The 19,760-nt window shown below is 45.8% G+C and overlaps 1 protein-coding gene across 1 annotated transcript; it reads right to left on the bottom strand.

The window, feature by feature from the left end:
* Nucleotides 1–78: 78 nt before the first annotated feature.
* Nucleotides 79–14,401, bottom strand: RPL38 (ribosomal protein L38). The gene is made up of 5 exons (XM_030208546.1): nucleotides 14,321–14,401; nucleotides 14,075–14,102; nucleotides 12,358–12,418; nucleotides 2,209–2,331; nucleotides 79–157 (listed from the first exon to the last, which is right to left on the bottom strand). Exons 2-5 carry the CDS (start codon nucleotides 14,075–14,077, stop codon nucleotides 132–134), a joined length of 213 nt encoding a protein of 70 aa, XP_030064406.1. The 5' UTR covers nucleotides 14,078–14,102; nucleotides 14,321–14,401; the 3' UTR covers nucleotides 79–131.
* Between the last annotated feature and the right edge of the window lie 5,359 nt (nucleotides 14,402–19,760).

The following is a 19,760-nucleotide window of genomic DNA, read 5'->3' as shown; positions in this document are numbered from 1 at the left end:
TGCAGGTCTTTTTCTGCTGTCATCTACTATGTTACTATGTATATGTTTTTTTAGGTAGACAAGACAAAGTGCATTCCATGGGGTTTTTTAAAATTTTATTATAATACAACAGTGAACGTTGCACGCAGAGTTTACTTCAGCTCCTTGACAGCCAAACCTAAAGAAATAAGAAATAGATGAGACGATGTTTTCCATAACTTCACCAAAACTCCTGTCCCTTCTACTGTTCTTGCATCTTGCAGATCAGACATTACTGTAGCAGCTTACATTAACTACATAATTAATGCAACAAGCTGTAACATCCTTAACAGTGGAAACCCAAAACCAAAAGGGTACACTGGGTACCAAGACCACACTTATAAAGTTGTCAATCGAAAACCCCTGCACACCTCTCCTTCACATATGCTACTTACCTGCTTCTGCACATCTGATATTTGGATTCAGAGGAGGCAGTAAGAAACAGCTGTGAAACCTACATTTTTTTTACATAGGCACTTAAACCCAGCAAGATCCCATAACAGCTCCCTGCGGTTTACACAAGATTCAAAGTACAAGGCCTGCCTTGCGAGCTACAAGTTTTTAAGAATACATTTCATTACTTATTAAATAGTTTAGAAAAAAAAACAAAAAGATGTGTTTTAAGAGCTTTCTTAAACCATTTCGATTGGCCTGTTGTTCTAAAACTCAAAGGTAAAGAATCCCACCATTTCACAGACTGAAAAGAAAATAATCCATCAAAAACAGGCCTATAAATAACATCCTTAGGACTAGGATACTACAATAAAAAAAAGCTAGTCTATCTAATGGGGCACCATGACGTTGTGAAAAAAAAAAAAAATCCACAAGATCCGATAGATATGCAGGAGCAAAAGCATTTAAAAACAGACTGTACACAATTTAAAGGTCCCTCCCAGTAGATTCTGTGCCCTAGAAACAATTCCTTGCTGATTCACCCAATTGGGTTGGACGGTCCTCGTCTTCAGTTGGACTTTACCCACTATCCAGACTCTGAACGCTCCTGAAGCTGATTATTTAAACAGACCCCACTGGTAACTCAAAAGACTCCTTCCCCTTTGACGCCACCTTCGTGGTGGCCCTCTCAGCAATGCTGCAATAACATATTGTACATCACAGCTTTATGCCACATGGGGCTACCAAGTACTTAAACGTCATTCTCCGAGATGGCCTAGTCACATTCAGCAAGCTGAGGTCGGACCAGATTACTCTTTTAGGCTTTCAGCTAGGGCCATGAACCATCAATCAACTACGGTATTTTGCAACCTGGCTAATATGGACCCTAAATCTAACCAGTAGATGTTGCTGTTGAGCAACGGTTGATATTCTGTCCCCCCCCCCCCTCCATCCCTAGACACCATTAAGCCAACCGGTAGTCAGTTTGTCCCAAGTGTCATTCTCAGGAAGGCTTTTTCCCATGTCCACGTAGGGAGTACTTTGAGGAAGAGGTCAGTTAAGGGAGGCAAACACATGTGACTTTTCTTTCATAAGCTGTCCAAAGCCAGTTCAGCCACCCTTTGACCAGCTGTATACAGCTGTATATCACCCCTCTCCTCAAATCACTTCATTGGCTTCCAATCAGATATCGCATACAATTCAAGCTCCTCCTCCTCACCTACAAGTGCACTCAGTCTGCGGCTCCTCACTACCTCTCCACCCTCATCTCCCCCTATGTTCCCGCCCGTAACCTCCGCTCACAGGACAAAGCCCTTCTCTCAGTACCCTTCTCCACCACTGCCAACTCCAGGCTCCGCTCATTCTGCCTTGCTTCACCCTATGCCTGGAACAATCTTCCTTTACCCATACGCCATGCCCCCTCCCTACCCATCTTCAAATCTCTGCTTAAAACTCACCTCTTCTATGCTGCCTTCGGCGCCTAACCGCTCTAGATAGACAGAATGCCCCAATCTATCCCCTCTATTAGATTAACTGCTCACTCGTCCTCTAGATTGTTCACTTGTCTTTAGATTGTTCTCTTGTCTTTTAGATTGTAAGCTCTTTGAGCAGGGACCGTCCTTCTATGTTTAAATTGTACAGCGCTGCGTAACCCTAGTAGCGCTTTAGAAATGCTAGTTAGTAGTAGTAGGAAATGTTTCTGGCACATCCCCCCTTTCACCTATGTGTACCTACTATTCAACAGGTGCAAACCAACTTTTGCTCACTCAATCTAACTGAAGCATGCGTGGTACTGACCTGGAGGCAGGGACTGTTTCAGTTTCTCAGCCTTCTCCTTGTCTGTGATAACCAGGGTGTACAAGTATTTACTACAGCGCACTTTAAATTTCACATTGTCCTTGTTTTTCTTTATTTTAACAGCTGCAAAATTAGAGAGAGAGAGCACACGCTGAGACATGCACACCAAAAGACTGTATTGGGTCCTAATGAAGGACCAAGAAAACATCCTACCAGCCAAGTCAGAAACTAGACTATCACTACCAGACCGAGTCATACTCCACACACAGGTCCAAGAGCTCTGATGTGCTAACGCAGCACCGGGTATGTAGTACTAGAAATATTTAGTAGTCTATCCCAAGCAAAGCTCAGAGCAGTTACATAAGGGTTATTGATCTGGGGATGCAGCACATTTCCTTGCAGGGATGGGACGAGTAAGACTCCAGGCATTTTCAGATTAACTTTCCTCGTTAGCTTCAAACAATTTTTATTACGCTTAAAAGAATATAACAGAAAACATACAAAACAGGTTTGAATTACATCAAATCAGTTCTCTCCCCCCCCCCCCCCCCCCCCAATTACAAATTACAGCACAATGATTCATAGCAAAAAAGGGGGCTTTGACTTTTACAGACCCTCCCTCCCTTTACTAGTTTAATAAATGGTACAATTTGGGGCCTTTAAATCTTCCTGGCTTTCTACTATAATCACTCCAGCTAATGAGGCAGGACCCCGGGACCCTCAATTCTTTCACATGTTCAAAATATAAAAAATGTTAAATGTCTGTTCCCAATCACCCCCTCGTAAAGATATTACAGCTCCTCTGGCACTATTTAGATACATATCAAGAAAGCCCCCATTAGGTACAGAACTATCAGGTTGAGATCTGGTTTTCTATAAACGAACAAAATTATAACCCTAAGTGTAAACTTCACATGAACTCCTTTCTGCTGTGTATTCACAAAGAATGTGTTTGTATGTATTGATTTTATGTTTGATTTGGGGGCGGTTTTAAGGTTTGAAACCATGGGCTAAAGTGGCAAATTTAATCTCTAGGTAAGATAACACGTGCCTTGAGTGTGAGAAACTTTAATGTAGTAATTTTTAGCTATTAAAAGCTGCCCAAGGTGGCTTAAAAAAAACAAACAAAAAAAACCCCACACAAATCATGCGTACAGATAATATCACAGCTCCTTAAATCCCATGCCAATATCCATCTACCAGGACTTGGACCCAACACTCAGCTCCCACATACAGGCTGCCTACTAATAAGGGAACACCCAGGTTTTCATATGCTTTCTAATCACCTTAAGATTTACCGTACTCTCTCACTTCGAGACTTACTTGGATCAGGAGTAATCAAAATTCTCTTCACCCATGTTTGAAACAAAACAAAACAAAAACAAAAAACCCACCATAAAACCCCCCCCCCCCACCATTAAAAAAACAAACAAACAAAAAAAAAAAAAACAACGCCATATACCTCTTACTTCATAAAAAAAAACCAAAAAAAACCCCAGACTAAATTGTTGTCAAGATACTCTAACTAAAAATATTAGTCAAGTTGCTTTTTATTAAAACCTCTTAGCTACTATCATAACAGAATAAAATTCCACAGCTTTGGGCCTACTTAACTAAAGTACCTTCATCAGTTAATTGCAGTCTAGTCCCTTTCAGTATTTCTAATAACTCATTCTGCTCCAACCTCAATGCACGTCATATTCCACCACTGAGAGCGAAAAATTTTATCTTACAGGCTAAATTTTCTTTCCTTTAGTTGAAGAAGATGAATCCAGAGACAGGTGGGTTGTAATCATCTACCTGCAAGAGACAGAGTACAGAGCACTCTATCTTATTGGAGGGAGTTCTCCTGGCATCCTCAATATTTCTCATAACCACAGCATAGGACAGAACATGTAAACCATACCTTTCCTTCCTCACAGCCCCCTCCCATATCCATGTAAACAAAAGCCTGAATACCAACAAGAAACAGTTACCACCACCAACACAGTTCCAGTGTGCACTTCCCCAGCTCCTTCCTTGTTGGCACCGGGTGAGACTCTGGATTTATCTGCTGTGACTAAAGAAAAGAAAATTATCAGGAAAAATATTTAAAAATATATGTTTCATAGTATCATCAGCAAAAGAATCCAGAGAAAGGTGGGATGTAGCAAAGCAGTACCTAAACTGGGTGGGGAGCCCAAACTCCCGCCACCAGAACAGAGATCCCAAACACTGCCTCCGTGCTTGCAGTCACATCTACATGATAATATTTGACAAATGTATGCGCCAATGTGAAAGTCGCCACCCTACAGATGTCATTTATAGTCACTAAGCAAGAAGTCGCCAACGCCCGAGTGGAATGCTCGCAAAGCCCCGTCAGTGGCTTGCGACCTGACAGAACATATGCTGAAGAGACAGCTTCCTTAACCCAACAAGACGGCAGAATCATTCATCGCAGCATCGTAGGAGAACACACCTCACATTCATCAAATGTAAATTGAGAAAAGTCCTCTGGATACTGGTCCACGTGAAACAAAGGCAGAAAGAAGGGCTGATTCAGATGAAAAGCGGAGACCACCTTCAGGAGAAAGGACGGCACTGTGAACACCGTGACCCCTGCCTCCGAGAAAAACAAAGGGCTCCCTGCAAGAGAGAGCCTGAAGCTCAGACACTCTTCAAGCAGACGAGACTGCAACTAGAAACACCAATTTCAGAGTAAGATCTTACAGGGTGGCTCTCTGCAAGGGCTCAAAGGGTGCCCCCTGCAAGGATCACAGAACCAAATTAAGGTTCCATGGGGGACACAGTTGAGCCAGCGGGGAGATGGGACACAGCCGCATAACCCCTTAATAAACTGGATGACATCCGGATGCAAAGCCAGGAAGGAGCCTGAAACCCTGTCGCGATAGCAGACAAGTGTCTCTACTTGCTTTGCAGAAAGGTAATCGCAAAACCCTTCTGCAACAAAGCCAAAATCTGCATTAGGGAGACCTGAAAAGGAGATCAGGCTCTACAGCAAGTGGTCTCAAATACGCCACATCAGTGCGTAAGCCATGTAGACAGCTTTTTAGCGCAAAGTAAGGCAGCAATAACCTCATCCGAGTACCCCTTCTTCCTCAATCTCGACCACTTAAGAGCCAGTCCCTGTAAGACCAAAGGGGAAAGAATCTTTCATAACCAGGGGACCCTGGCACAGGAGTCCCGAAGCTGTCGGAAGGACTGATCGACCAACAGAGTTACCAGGTCTGTGTACCATAGCCGTCCTATTGTCATGATGGTCCCTTGTGTCTGGACCAACGAGTACGTGACCTCGATTTTGAATGCGGTGAAGAACTCGCCCGATAAGCAGCCATGGGGGAAATATGTAGAGGAGGCCGGCCATCGGCCACCGCTATAGCAGTGCATCGCCCTCCAATCCTTAGCTCCGCCTCCTGCTGAAAACCCTGGGGGCTTCGCATTGTGATGTGTCATGAGGTCTATCACTGGAACCCCCCACTTCCGCATGAGCAAGTGGAAGGCCACCTCCGATAGCTCTCACTCTCCCAGGTTCATATTGTGCCAACTGAGAAAGTTGGCCATTACATTCTGCGTTCTCGCTATGTAGCTGCTGACAGCAGAGACAAATCACGCACCGCCCAAATCAACAGCAAATCCACCTCGTGTGCCAGCACCGTGCTGCGAGTGCCCCCCTTGCGGTTGATGTAAGCTACTGTCGTCATGTTGTCCGAGAACACTCGGACCGGCTTCCCCTCCAGCAGATGAGCGAACAACCGGAGCACTAGGTGCACAGTCTGGAGTTCCAAGCGACTGACTGACCAAACGACTTCCAGAGTCCCTGAGTGTACTGGGACAGACAATGTGCTCCCCAGCCAGAGAGGCTGGCATTGGTGATCACTACAACCCAAACTGGGAGGAGCCAACGGAACCCTGCAAATCAGATTGGCGAGCAAACTGGCCTTTGCCACCGGCAGCAACTGGAGATGCCACTCATAATCCTGGGACTTGGGGGGGGCCATCATGACAATAGGGAGAGCTGTAACGGGAACATATGAGCCCGAGTCCAATGTACCACCTCTACCATTGCCGCCATAGACCCCAGTACCTGTGCATAATCCCATACTCAGTGCGGGGGATTGAAGCAACTGAACTGAGCCCTCAGCTTGTCCCGTCTCTGGATGGGCAAAAGCACCCTGCCCTGCACTGTGTAGAAAACCACCCCAAGATACTCGAGAGATTGAGATGGCAGAAGATGACTCTTGCCCAAATTGACAACCCAAGAGCGCCATGACCCTGGCCATCGCTATCATACTCTCTTGCCAGGATGACGCCCTGATGAGCCAATCGGCAATGGAGCTGGTGGACTCTGATGCCCTCCATCAGCAACGCCATCGCCACCACTACCACCATGGAAAAGGTTCATGGGGCTGTGGCCAAACCGAAAGGGAGGGCTCAGAACTGGAAGTGCTAGCCCAGCACTGTGAAGCGAAGGAAGAGCTGATGGGCTGGCCAAACTGGAACGTGTAAATATGCCTCTTTGATGTCCAACGCCATGACAAATTTACCAGGTTGAACTGCCGCGATCACGGATCGGATGATCTCTATGTGAAAATGACGGACCTTGAGACAACGGCTGACACCCCAAGGTCTAGAACTGGGTGGTAGGAACCCTCGCTTTTTGGGAACTACGAAGTAGACAGAATAATGCTCTGTTCCCACTCCTGGCACGGGAAGGGAACCACCGCCCCTAACTGGAGTAAACGCTGAAAGGTGTCCTGCACCGCTGCCCTCTTGCAGAGTCCAGTGCACGAGGAAACAAGTCACTTAGCCCTCCATTGCTCCAGGTACAATATACTTAAGATTGTCAGCCCATCCGGGTCAGTGCAAGTACCTGAATAGTTATATGTAAACCGCCTCGATTAATGCTTCGAAAGAGACAGTACATCAAATTGGGATTGAGTGGTCCGAGACACCATCATTGCAAAGGCCAGGGGGCCGAGGGGGTTCTACAATCAGTCCCCTCGGAGCGCCTGTCTGACCCAAAGGACTGCTTCTGCCGATACAGAGATTGCTGGGAAAAACTGGAACGTCCTGGCTGGTATTTCTTTTTTTATTTATTTATTTATAAATTTGCGTTTACATCAATAAACAAACATAAGAATATCAGAAATCAAATTAATAGGTAAAAAGAAATTTACAACCAATTTGGTTTAAAGTACAAGATACTTGATTTACATTTGTCCCCAATAAATGGATCAAAAGATACTAGGAAATATTAAACCTATAAAATAAGGAAAAAATTAATTATAACAGTAGGGGCAGCCCGGGTGTCTACAGCCGACATTACAGCGCTCTAATTAGGGAGGCAAGACAACAGGTGATTTAACATGTTCCTTAGATGAGATGAATTCTAACAATTTCAAAGGGGAAAAAATATGTAATTATTCAATTCATAAGTTACAAAGCATTTACAAGGAAATTTTAACATGAAAGTAGCACCCTAAATTAAGTACTCTAGATTTACACTTACTATCCTTGAACCACAGCTTCGACTGCCCAGGTTTCCTAGAAGGCCTGGGCTTCCAGCAGATGCAGAAACTTCCAGAGTCCCCCAGATCCTTAACCAGTTTCTCCAAGTCCTGCCAAACCAAAAGCTTGTCCTTAAAAGTAGCCTAACCAGCTGCTGTTTGGAGGCAGCATCCGCCACCCAATGGCTGAGCCACAACAAGCGTCATGCAACAACTGCCAGGGAGATCTACTTGGCTGACGCACGCACAAGATAAGTGGCCAAAATAGGCCAGAATAATTTCTACATCAGGACACTCCAAGGGATGCTGTGCCCCGGACTCCAGAATGACATCTGCTGCTTGATGCACGCACAAAAGGCAAGCTTGAGAGACAGGGCCGAGACCTCAAAAGAAAGCTTTAAAGCCGACTCCAGCTTGTGGTCCTGGACATCCTTAAAGGCTATGCCCCCTTTAGTGACTGCCACCACCAAGACATCCACTCCCAGCAACGCCAAGCGGTTCAGCTCCGCCTAAACCACCGGGCAGAGGCAAGACATCTCTTTGGCCACCTGGAGGCTAGCCTCCAGTGTGGACTAACTGAGCAGAAATAAGCTCCTACATCACATCATGGACAGGAAAGATCCTTGGTGGTTTGTGGGTATTTGCCATCTTAGGATTAGCTGCCACTGCAGGCTGCGCCTCTGGGGCCAAAATATTTAAAGCCTGCAAGACTTTAGTAACGAAGGTCAGGAGCTCCCCATTATAGAACATCCAGAACGCCGTGGGATCGTCCGGTTCATCTCAGACTAGTTCCCCCTCCTCCAGGTCTTCCACCTGCTGCGAGGAAAGGGATGGCACTGAAATACGCTCAACCAAGAGAACCAGAGAAAGAAGAGCAAGCGATCCGCTCAATGAGAAAGACCCCAAATGCGGTCTTTTTGCCGTACCCGCTTCTGGGACAGATGGAGGGCCCATAGAGCTGCACTGGTCCTTCAGGACTCTGCTGTGTTTTCTTCAACAGGAAAGCTCTGTGTAAGAGCAAAATAAATTCCGGGGAAAATGGGGCCTCCACATCAGGGCTCTGCAAAACAACCCCAACTACCGTGGCATTCGACATGCAGGAATCCAAAATGGTTGCTGAAACTGCGGTAGCGAGAAGCCGGTCTTGCGTCCAAAGCGTGGGAAGAACTCGCACCTAAATCCACTGCCACATCTGAGGCTGAACATCTCCCTCCCCCCCCCCCCCCACCCAGAGGGTCCCCGATGCCGTTCTCCGCTTGCTACAGCACTTTACTTTCACCACCATCTGAGGGACCGACATCGCAAGTCTCACCCTGCTAGTAATAAAAAAAAAAAATCAAACTCACCCTGAGGCGGGTCTAGACGTCCCTAGAAGGCAGTGCTGCAACTGAGACAATAGCGCTCGCTCTCCTTCAAAGCCCAATAGTACTAACAGTGCTAATATTCACCAGATAGCGTTCTTAAAAAGATCCCCCCCCCCCCACAGAAACTGGAGGTGCTGTAAGGAGAAGGTGGAAGAGGCCTCACCAGGTGTACCCCCTAAAGTTGGCACCGCTCAGCCCAGCACTCACAAGCTTACTGAACCAGTTACCCGGAACAGAAACAGCAGCCAGATGAAGCCAGAAGCACCTGCCTGCTGGAGATAGGGAATACTGACCAGGAGCACCCTGTCCAATAAAACGGGGTACAAATTGGGACTCTCCAGCTTCGCCTGCTGGTAGATAGTCACAATCCACCCACCCGTCTCTGGATTCATCTGCTGCTGATGCTAAAGAACATCCTATTCTGGAAACTACCTTCTTTCTTCACCGAACACAAAATATTAAAACAATTTCTCAAGGGACAAGGTAAAATGCCAATCTGCATGCTATACAATCCCATATAATAATTCTCACCTCCAACAGGATGTGCTTGGGACCGTGCCTGCCGGAAGTGGTCTGCTAGGCAGGCATGCACTGACCTCAGTGACATCAGTGACAGACAATTTGGCAAAGCAAAACAATCTGAATGCTGGCCATTAGGACACAGGGTTGATAGGAGAGTTTTAAAAGACTGAAGGAACCAAAAGTGTTAAATGGGGGGAGGGGGGAGTTCTGAACGACTGAAAGACATGAACATTTGGGAAAGGAAAACAATCTGACAGGGTACATAGGAGAGTTTTAAAAGACTGAAGGAAACCAAAGGGTTAAACTGGAGAAGGGGGGGGGGGGGGGGAGTTGTGAATGACTGAAAGACATGCAAATTTGGGACAGGAAAACAATCTCAATGCTGGCCATTAGCACAAAGGTTACATAGGACAGTTTAAAAAGACTGAGTGAACCAAAAGTGTTCGGGGGGGGGGAGTTCTGAATGAATGAAAGAAATGAAAATTTACGAGAGGAACACAATCTGAATGCCGGTCATTTGTACATAGGGTAGATAGGACACTTTTTTTTAAAAATGAAGGACGTGAAAGTATTACATCTTGGGGGAGGGGTGAGGAGGAAAGCGGTGGGGTATCCGGATACTGGGCATTAGGGCCACGGGGGTACATAGACTTTTGAAAGCCTTAAGAAACCCAAAGTGTGGGAAGGAGGAGGAAAAGGAGGGGAGGGAACGGGGTGAGAGGCATTAGGAACAGGGGAGGGGGCCCTGTCACACACTTTTTCACACACACACTGTCACACAGACAGTCTCACTCTGTCACACACCCGCACATTCACTCTGGCTCTCTCTCTCTCAAACATACACACTCCCAGGAAAACCTTGCTAGCACCCGTTTCATTCGTTCCAGAAACGGGCCTTTTTTACTAGTTAAATATATTTACACACATACAACACGTGTGAATGCTGCCCAGATTTCACAAAACAAATGCATTTTTACCCAGTAGAAAGAGACTTTCCCAGGTCAGCTGAGCAACTACACACAGTAAATGCTATCCAGCCGCAATTCAGCCCATGGGAGGCAGGCCTACTAAGTGCCACAATCGGCGCTGATCTCAGATATTCAATGCCAGAAAGTTTCTGGTGGCCAGCACTGAATCTCTTTTGTTTTTTTTGCAGGCTTAAACTTAACCAGCCAGGTTAATGCTGAGTGCTGGTTGAAGGATAGGAAACAGAGAGTGGGGTTAAATGGGCAGTATTCACAATGGAGAAGGGTAGTTAGTGGGGTTCCTCAGGGGTCTGTGCTAGGACCGCTGCTTTTTAATATATTTATAAATGATTTAGAGATGGGAGTAACTAGCGAGGTAATTAAATTTGCTGATGACACAAAGTTATTCAAAGTTGTTAACTTGCGACAGGATTGTGAAAAATTACAAGAGGACCTTACGAGACTGGGAGGCTAAATGGCAGATAACGTTTAATGTGAGCAAGTGCAAGGTGATGCATGTGGGGAAAAAAGAACCCGAATTATGGCTACGTCATGCAAGGTTCCACATTAGGAGTTACGGACCAAGAAAGGAATCTGGGTGTCGTCGATAATACACTGAAACCTTCTGCTCAGTGTGCTGCTGCGGCTAGGAACGCGAATAGAATGTTGGGTATTATTAGGAAAGGTATGGAGAACAGGTATGAGGATGTTATAATGCCATTGTATCGCTCCATGGTGCGACCGCACCTTGAGTATTGTGTTCAATGCTGGTCGCCGCATCTCAAGAAAGATATAGTAGAATTGGAAAAGGTGCAGAGAAGGGCGACTAAAATGATAGCGGGGATGGGACTTCCCTATGAAAAAAGATTAAGGAGGCTAGGGCTATACAGCTTGGAGAAGAGACGGCTGAGGGGAGACATGATAGAGGTATATAAAATAATGAGTGGAGTAGAACAGGTGGATATGAAGCGTCTGTTCATGCTTTCCAAAAATACTAGGACTAGAGGGCATGCGATGAAACTAGTGTAGTAAATTTAAAACAAATCAGAGAAAATTTTTCTTCACCCAACGTATAATTAAACTCTGGAATTCGTTGCCAGAGAAAGTGAAGGCGGTTAGCTTAGCAGAATTTAAAAAGGGATTGGATGGTTTCCTAAAGGACAAGTCCATAAACCGTTACTAAATGGACGTGGGAAAAATCCACAATTCCAGGAATAACATGTATAGAATGTTTGTACGTTTGGGAAGCTCGCCAGGTGCCCTTGGCCTGGATTGGCCTCTGTCGTGGACAGGATGCTGGGCTCGATGGACCCTTGGTCTTTTCCCAGTGTGGCATTACTTATATACTAACAGCGGCCAAAGATAGGACTGATATTTAGATTGCTGGCTAAGTTTACCGACCAAATTGGACAAAGTGTTGAATATTCACAGCTAGCCAATTATATCATGCAAAATAACCTGTTAGCCACTGTGCGCTAATATTCAGCGGAGATAGCTGGCTATTCTGCAATGAATATTAGCACTTAGCCAGCTAAGTCGTATTTCACAGGCAAAAGCAGTTCCAGGTCCGTTAAACAGAGCTTAATATCAGCTGATTTTTTTATTTTTAAACTAGCTGACACTACCCCACCAGTTCTTCCAGGACTCCAGCCCTCATTCTCTATTACATGGGAGTGAGCTCCTTCCACTCAAATCAGGTTCCTTGCAGAAGGAGGAACCGTACAGGGATTTTCACAATCACTTACTCCCTAAACCCAACTGCATTTAGAACCAAATCAAGATCAAACTTACATTTTGCATCCTTTCTCCTGGCCGTCAACAGGAAGTCTTTAATCTCTTCAATTTTGCGAGGCTGAAACGAAAAAGAGAAGATGAAACCATATAAAATGGAATTTGGCTACTAATGGAAAAAAAAAAAAAAAGCAATGGAGAATTGAGGGGTCCTTTTACAAAGGCACGCTACCTTTTTTGGTGAACGCTAATGATTAGCGCATGCTAAACGCTAGAGACGCACATAGAAATATATAGGCGTTTCTAACATTTAGCGCGTGCCAAAAATGCTAGCGTACCTTTGTAAAAGGACTCCTAAGTGACTTGCCCAATGTCACAAGGTGCAGTGGTGGGATTTGAACCTGGGTCTTAGCCTGCTGCTCTAACCATTAGGCTACTTTTTTTTATTTCTTACATTTGTATCCCACGTTTTCCCACCTATTTGCAGGCTCAATGTGGCTTACATTGTACTGATGAGGCGTTCGCCATCTCCGGCATAGAAACAAATACATGGAGTTACTGTGGTCGGTTAAGGTTCATGTGTTAAGACACACATTGGGAATCATAGAGAGGAAGAGTTATGAATAGTCTGATACAAGCTTTGGTATCGTTGTGTTGCAGGGTTTAGGCACTTACGTTGGGTCGATGGGGTATGCCTTTTTGAACAGGTTGGTTTTTAGTGATTTCCGGAAGTTTAGGTGGTCGTACGTTGTTTTCACGGCTTTTGGTGGTGCGTTCCACAGCTATGTTCTTATGTAGGAGAAACTGGATGTACAGATTGATTTGTATTTGAGTTCTTTGCAGCTTGGGTAGTAGAGATTTAGGTGTGTCCGTGATGTATAGAACGTTTGTACGTTTGGGAAGCTCGCCAGGTGACCTTGGCCCGGACTGGCCGCTGTCGTGGACAGGATGCTGGGCCGCTCGATGGACCCTTGGTCTTTTCCCAGTGTGGCATTACTTATCTATATATATAAAAGGCAGCCCCCAACGTTCTATGAAGCCTCCAGCCGGAAGTGTGAAGCGCCGGAGATATCCGGTTTCCCCATGAGTGAAGGAAAACAACACAGCACGAAATCCCTCTCTCTGTAACAGTGAAGGACTCAGAGGGGGGAGGAGAGAGATGCCCTCACTCTCTCTGTAACACAAACACAGCACAGCTTAACACTGAAGGATTGGGGGGGAGGGGGAGGGAGTGAGGGCAGGGACACTCCCACATGCACACTCTGAAGAAAACCTTGCTAGCCCCCCCCCCCCCCCCGTTTCATTTGCATCAGAAACGGGGCTTTTTTACTAGTGTATTTATATGATCCTGTTGTGTTTCTTGTTGGTAGGTCACTATGAGGTCTGTCATGTACTTGACACACACAAGACTCTATTCAGTGCAGCTACTTCATAGTGAAAAAAAGCTCGTCAGTATAAGCAATGGAGACCCCCCCCCTCCCCATTAATATAACCCCCCCAATAGCACACAGGACACTAGCCCTCTCCCCCACCAAATTTGTAAATATAGCATCCCCCCCCCCTCAACAGAACACAGAGCACCAGCCCTGCCCCCTATAGCATCCCCCCCCCCCAACAGAACACAGAGCACCAGCCCTGCCCCCCTCTTTATTAATATAGCCCCCCCAGAAAAAAAAGAACACCGCGCCCCAGCCCCCTCCCCCACCCTCCCCCACCCTCCCCTGAACCAAAATAACCCAAACACCTCCCCTCCACCAGGCCCGTCCTGATCCCTCACCATAGCGACAAATCCTGGAGTCGGAGACCTGGGAAAGAGAAGAGAAAAATGAAACATGGCGTCAGCGTCAGGCCCGTCCCCAAAACACTCGCCCTCCCGCTGCTTTCTGCGTCGCTGCCTCCTCCATATCGGCCCAGCACGTCTCAGGGAGACCACGGCCTCGGGTCCGAACGGGACCCGGGTCAGTCCAGCCCGTAACGGCCCAGGATGGAGCCGGATTCCCCACGGAAGCCGGAAAATACTTACTCCACTCGCTAGCGACTGTGGCAAGAGAAGAAAGACCCGGCACTTCCGCATCCGGGGACTTAAAGCGGCGGCACACGACCACCTACGGCAGCTGCTGAGGGACAGAAGACGTCAACGAGCGCTGCTGTGCTTTATATTCAATCTAACTGATACCATAATTCCGAAGCATGTTTCAGCGACAGAGTTTGTGCAAAGTCTCCGTTTCCCAAGCGCCCCAAATATGCAGCCATGAGCTGTGGGTCAACTCTGAATTATTTTTGCAAGAAATGTTATGCTCATATTTACTTTTATTTTGTATTCTAAAACAGGAAAATCATTCCAATATGTAAATTGGACGGGCTTGACTTTAAAAGTGAAAATATTATTGGACTTTTGAATGAAACCATGTATGTAATATTCTGTGCACAAAACAAAAGGGAGCATACACAGTAACATAGCCCTGTACTGTCCATCCCATCCAGTTTGCCCAGCAAGGTAACATAGTAGATGACGGCAGAAAAATACCTGACCGGTCCATCCAGTCTGCCCAACAAGATAAACTCACATGTGCCACTTTTTCTGTATACCTTACCTTGATTTGTACCTGTCTTTTTCAGGGCACAACCGTATAAGTCTGCCCAGCACTATCTTCGCCTCCCACCACCGGCTCTGGCACAGATCGTATAAGTCTGCCCAGCACTATCCCACCTCCCGCATCTCAAGAAAGATATAATAGAATTGGAAAAGGTGCAGCGAAGGGCGACTAAAATGATAGCGGGGATGGGACGACTTCCCTATGAAGAAAGACTAAGGAGGCTAGGGCTATACAGCTTGGAGAAGAGACGGCTGAGGGGAGACATGATAGAGGTATATAAAATAATGAGTGGAGTGGAACAGGTGGATGTGAAGCGTCTGTTCACGCTTTCCAAAAATACTAGGACTAGGGGGCATGCGATGAAACTACAGTATAGTAAATTTAAAACAAATCGGAGAAAATTTTTCTTCACCCAACGTGTAATTAAACTCTGGAATTCGTTGCCGGAGAAAGTGGTGAAGGCGGTTAGCTTAGCAGAGTTTAAAAAGGGGTTGGACGGATTCCTAAAGGACAAGTCCATAAACCGCTACTAAACGGACTTGGAAAAATCCAAAATTCCAGGAATAACATGTATAGAATGTTTGTACGTTTGGGAAGCTTGCCAGGTGCCCTTGGCCTGGATTGGCCGCTGTCGTGGACAGGATGCTGGGCTCGATGGACCCTTGGTCTTTTCCCAGTATGGCATTACTTATGTACTTATGTTGCAGAAGGAGACGTTTTGGCAGGTCTTGGTTTATATCCCAAAGGCGTGTAGTATTTGTAGTCCCTGATTCTATCTATTGAAAACCAGTGCAGCAAGTCCCATAATGCATCAGGATGAGGTTGACAGAAATCCTGGACTGGCCAAAACGTCTCCCTCCTGGAATGGGTAATTTGGCAGCTCTGGAGTTGAATCTGGCACTCTGCACAGGTTCCATTTCATGATTAAACACTGCTATACTTTATCTCCCTCTCTTCTTGTCAATTTTGGGGCACAGAATGTAGAAGGCAGCCCAGAACCACTTCATGGTGATAATTAAACACTGGTATGCTGAGCCCGGATATTCAATGCTGGGCTGTTTCTGGTGACCGGCATTGAATATCTGGTTTATTTTTGGCCGGTTTAAACATATCAAAAATGGCCCTCCAAGTCTATCAAAGGCGGCACTTGAGCCCAATAGAACCAGTAAGACATCATTCCCGTTTTCTAAATATTTCCAACAATATCCAACAGTTTCCATATGGAAACTTCCTAAAGCCAGAGAGAAAGAACCCCCTGCTTCTCAACAAAATCAAGCAGTTCTGTTAATAAAACACCGTTTCTAAAACTTTAGATAACAATGTCAAAATTACTTGGCAGACCTGTCATTGTGTACAGCTAAGATGTCCCCTTTTACTTTTTTCCATAGTAAAAAGGTATTCAAATTCTGGTAGGACCTCGATAATAGCAACACAAAATCCTTTCACTGCCAGATTCTTAAAGATTTACCCCCTTCTTCCCCCCACCCCATCCTCCCATTTACTAAGCCGGGCGGCAGTACTGACAGCCCATTCAAAGTGACTGGGCTGTGTCAGCATTAGCGTGTGGATTAGTAAACCGGGAGGGGGGGGGAGGGTAAATCTTTAAGCTTCTCACTATGTAGCAAACCTTAACACCACCAAGCCTGAACACACAAATTCCAATAGCAGTGAATATACACAACAGCAATACGTGTCCCATTGGAAAAGCCAGATAAGTCAGACTAGTTACTGTAACTACATAAACTACATGCAGAATCTCCCACCTTGGGTCACATGCAGAACTCAGACAAACCTACACCAATTACAGAATAAAGGATCAAAAATTAGAAATTGTTCTGTAGCCTGGCATCAGCCCTGTCCTTCCCTACCTCCCATAGCCCAGCATCAACCCTCCCCATCAAAGAGGCACAAGCAGGTTTAATAAAGACAGGAGACAGCACCAGCCTATCTGGCCCCTTATCTGTGCTGAAGCCAGTGGGCGGAGTTTGCCTCCATATATAGTGACCCAAAACATTTGCAGATGCTCTTGAAAACAATTGCAAACTTGTGAGGGTTTATATTGTTTTATTAAACCTCCTTAGTTTTGCATTCTTTCTGATAGGAGGGGATCGGGTGGGGGGGGGGGCAGATGTAAAAGAAGTTGGGAAGGTTGGTTGGTTGGAGTTTTTGAGAGGTCTGTGAAGGGGGTGGGGGGGATGGTTATATTCAAAATGTTTTTCTCAGTGCTCCGGAGCTTGCTTTGTTATAAGTACATAAGCATCGCCATGCTGGGACAGACCAAGGGTCCATTGAACCCAGCACCCTGTCACCGTCAGCGGTCCAAAAGAACAAACAATTTGTCCCGCCCATCCTAGAAATAGTGGATTATTCCCTCGTCCATTCAATAACATTCTATGGCTTTTTCCTCCAGGAAGCCGTCCAATCCTTTTTTGAAGTCCGCTAAGTTAACCGCCTTAGCCACCTTTTCCGGCAGCGAATTCCAGAGTTTAACTACACGTTGAGTGAAGAAAAATTTCCTCCGATTCGTTTTAATTTACCACACTTACCACACTGCAGCTTCATCGCATGCCCCCTTGTCCTAGTATTTTTGGAAAGTGTAAACAGACGCTCCACATCGACCCGTTATGTGCAATGCTGTATTGTGGATTTCAGTACCGCGCTACATGCCCTTAGTTTTGCTTATGATGACAAAGATATTTCTACATAAAAACAATAGCAAATGCTTATGACTACCTATGTGTGGATTTTTTTACAGCTTTTTTATTTACTTGAAAGCTTCCTATATGTAGATTTATATCATGAAATATAACTGAAAAACACTAAAACAGCATAAACACTTATTGTAGCTGACAGACACAGCAGTAATAAACTCTCTGTATTTTGTGCTAATTTTTCTAAACTGTTCTATACAATGCAGTAATACACGGCCACATCTCATTGAGGGTATCCCGTTTCCTGATGGGTTCATCTTAACTGCAGTGGGAAGCCTGGAGGGGCATAATTGAAGAAAAACGTCTATCTCCATGGGCGTTTATCTCCGAGAACGGGTCCATGAAGGGGCGGACCGAACCGTATTTTCGAAAAAAAATAGACGTCCATGTTTTATTCGACAGTTTGTGAGCTGGGCATTTTTGTTTTTCAGTGATAATGGAAAATGAAAGCGCCCAGCTCAAAAACGAATAAATCCAAGGCATTTGTTCGTGGGAGGGGCCAGGAGTCGTAGTGCACTGGTCCCCCTCACATGCCAGGACACCAACCGGGCACCCTAGGGGCACTTTTACAAAAAAAAAAAAAAAAAGGGAAAAGAGCTCCCAGGTGCATAGCACCCTTCCCTTGTGTGTTGAGCCCCCCAAATCCCCCTCAAAACCCACTGCCCACAAGTCTACACCATTACTATAGCCCTAAGGGATGAAGGGGGGCACCTACATGTGGGTACAGTGGGTTTGGGGGGGTTGGACGACTAAGCATTAAGCAGCACAATTGTAACAGGTAGGGGGGGATGGGCCTGGGTCCACCTGCCTGAAGACCACTGCACCCCCTAACAACTGCTCCAGGGACCTGCATACTGCTGCCAGGGAGGTGGGTATGACATTTGAGGGTGAAAATAAAAAGTTGTGAAATGGCATATTTTGTGGTGGGAGGGGGTTTGTGACCACTGGGGGAGTCAGGGGAGGTCATCCCCGATTCCCTCCAGTGGTCATCTGGTCATTTAGGGCACTTTTTGGGGCCTTATTCGTGGAAAAACAGGGTCCAGGAAAAGTGCCCTAAATGCTCGCTAAAAACGCATATTTTTCTTCCATTATTGGCGAAAGGCGCCCATCTCTTATCACCCGATAACCACGCCCCAGTTCCGCCTTCACCACGCCTTCAACACGCCCCCATCAACTTTGTACGCATCCGCGACGGAGTGCAGTTGAAAACGTCCAAATTCGGCTTTCGATTATACCGCTTTATTCGTTTTTGTGAGATAAACGTCTATCTCCCGATTTGGGTCACAATATAGGCGTTTTTCTTTTTCAATTATAAGCTGGCTGGTGTTAATAAAATGGAATATATTGAAATTAAATGGAAGTAAAATTAAACTCTCCTTTCATTGAGGCACACGGAACCACACCTTCACTTCATCTCTTTTGTAGAAGTTAACATTTTAGATGCACAAATGGATTATTCTGTTTCGAGCATGTGGTTTTATAAGCCAAAATAATCAAAATACAAATGTTGTTTCATGCAGATTTCTCGTTGGTGTTCTTATAGTTTTTTCTTGTGATGACTTACACTGTACCAAAACTGAAAACTCTTTCCTCTGCTTTCTGCTGGATAATAAAAGGAGCTCATTGTGAACACTATCCACCGTAAAAGGTAGTCTTGTGGCAGTATATGAGGAATTGTGATATTTCATATGTGTGCATTTGTGTACCTAGTCATGCATCCACAGGTTATGTAATCCTTTCAAGAAAGCCAGTTAGGGTCCTCTTTGGTGTGTCTCTTGGGCTTATATAATGAGAGGGAGTCTTGGGAGGAGCGGAAATGGTTGCACTGGGGGTTGACAGCGGCTATAGCACAGTATTGGAAGAGGGCAGACCCCCCCCCCCCCCCCCCCGACATTGGGTGACTGGACATGTAAATTGGGTCAGTTAATACAAATGGAGCGACTAACGGCATACCACAGGGAGGGAGCATTGAGACATACGGGGGGGGGGGGGGGTGGATGGGATCGATTACAACAGCGATTGACAAGTATTTAAGATCATGGAGCATTAAAGGGAGGTGGAGGGATGGGGGGAGGGGAAGGGGAGAGAGAGTGTCCCAAAGTACCAGGGGGCACTCTCAAGTTGAGTTGGGGTAGGAGGTGGTTAGAGGGTGGGG

The sequence above is a fragment of the Microcaecilia unicolor genome, chromosome 6 (assembly GCF_901765095.1).
Source record: "Microcaecilia unicolor chromosome 6, aMicUni1.1, whole genome shotgun sequence".
Classification (NCBI taxonomy): Eukaryota; Metazoa; Chordata; class Amphibia; order Gymnophiona; family Siphonopidae; genus Microcaecilia; species Microcaecilia unicolor.
Note: the sequence above shows the minus strand (reverse complement) of the source record. Positions and strands in the feature narration are given on the sequence as shown.

Coding starts and splice junctions, on each gene's coding strand:
- RPL38 (XM_030208546.1), bottom strand. Junction 2,332..12,357: donor CAGGAGAAAGGATGCAAAAT/GTAAGTTTGATC, acceptor CTAATTTTGCAG/CTGTTAAAATAAAGAAAAAC. Junction 158..2,208: donor GAAACAGTCCCTGCCTCCAG/GTCAGTACCACG, acceptor TTATTTCTTTAG/GTTTGGCTGTCAAGGAGCTG.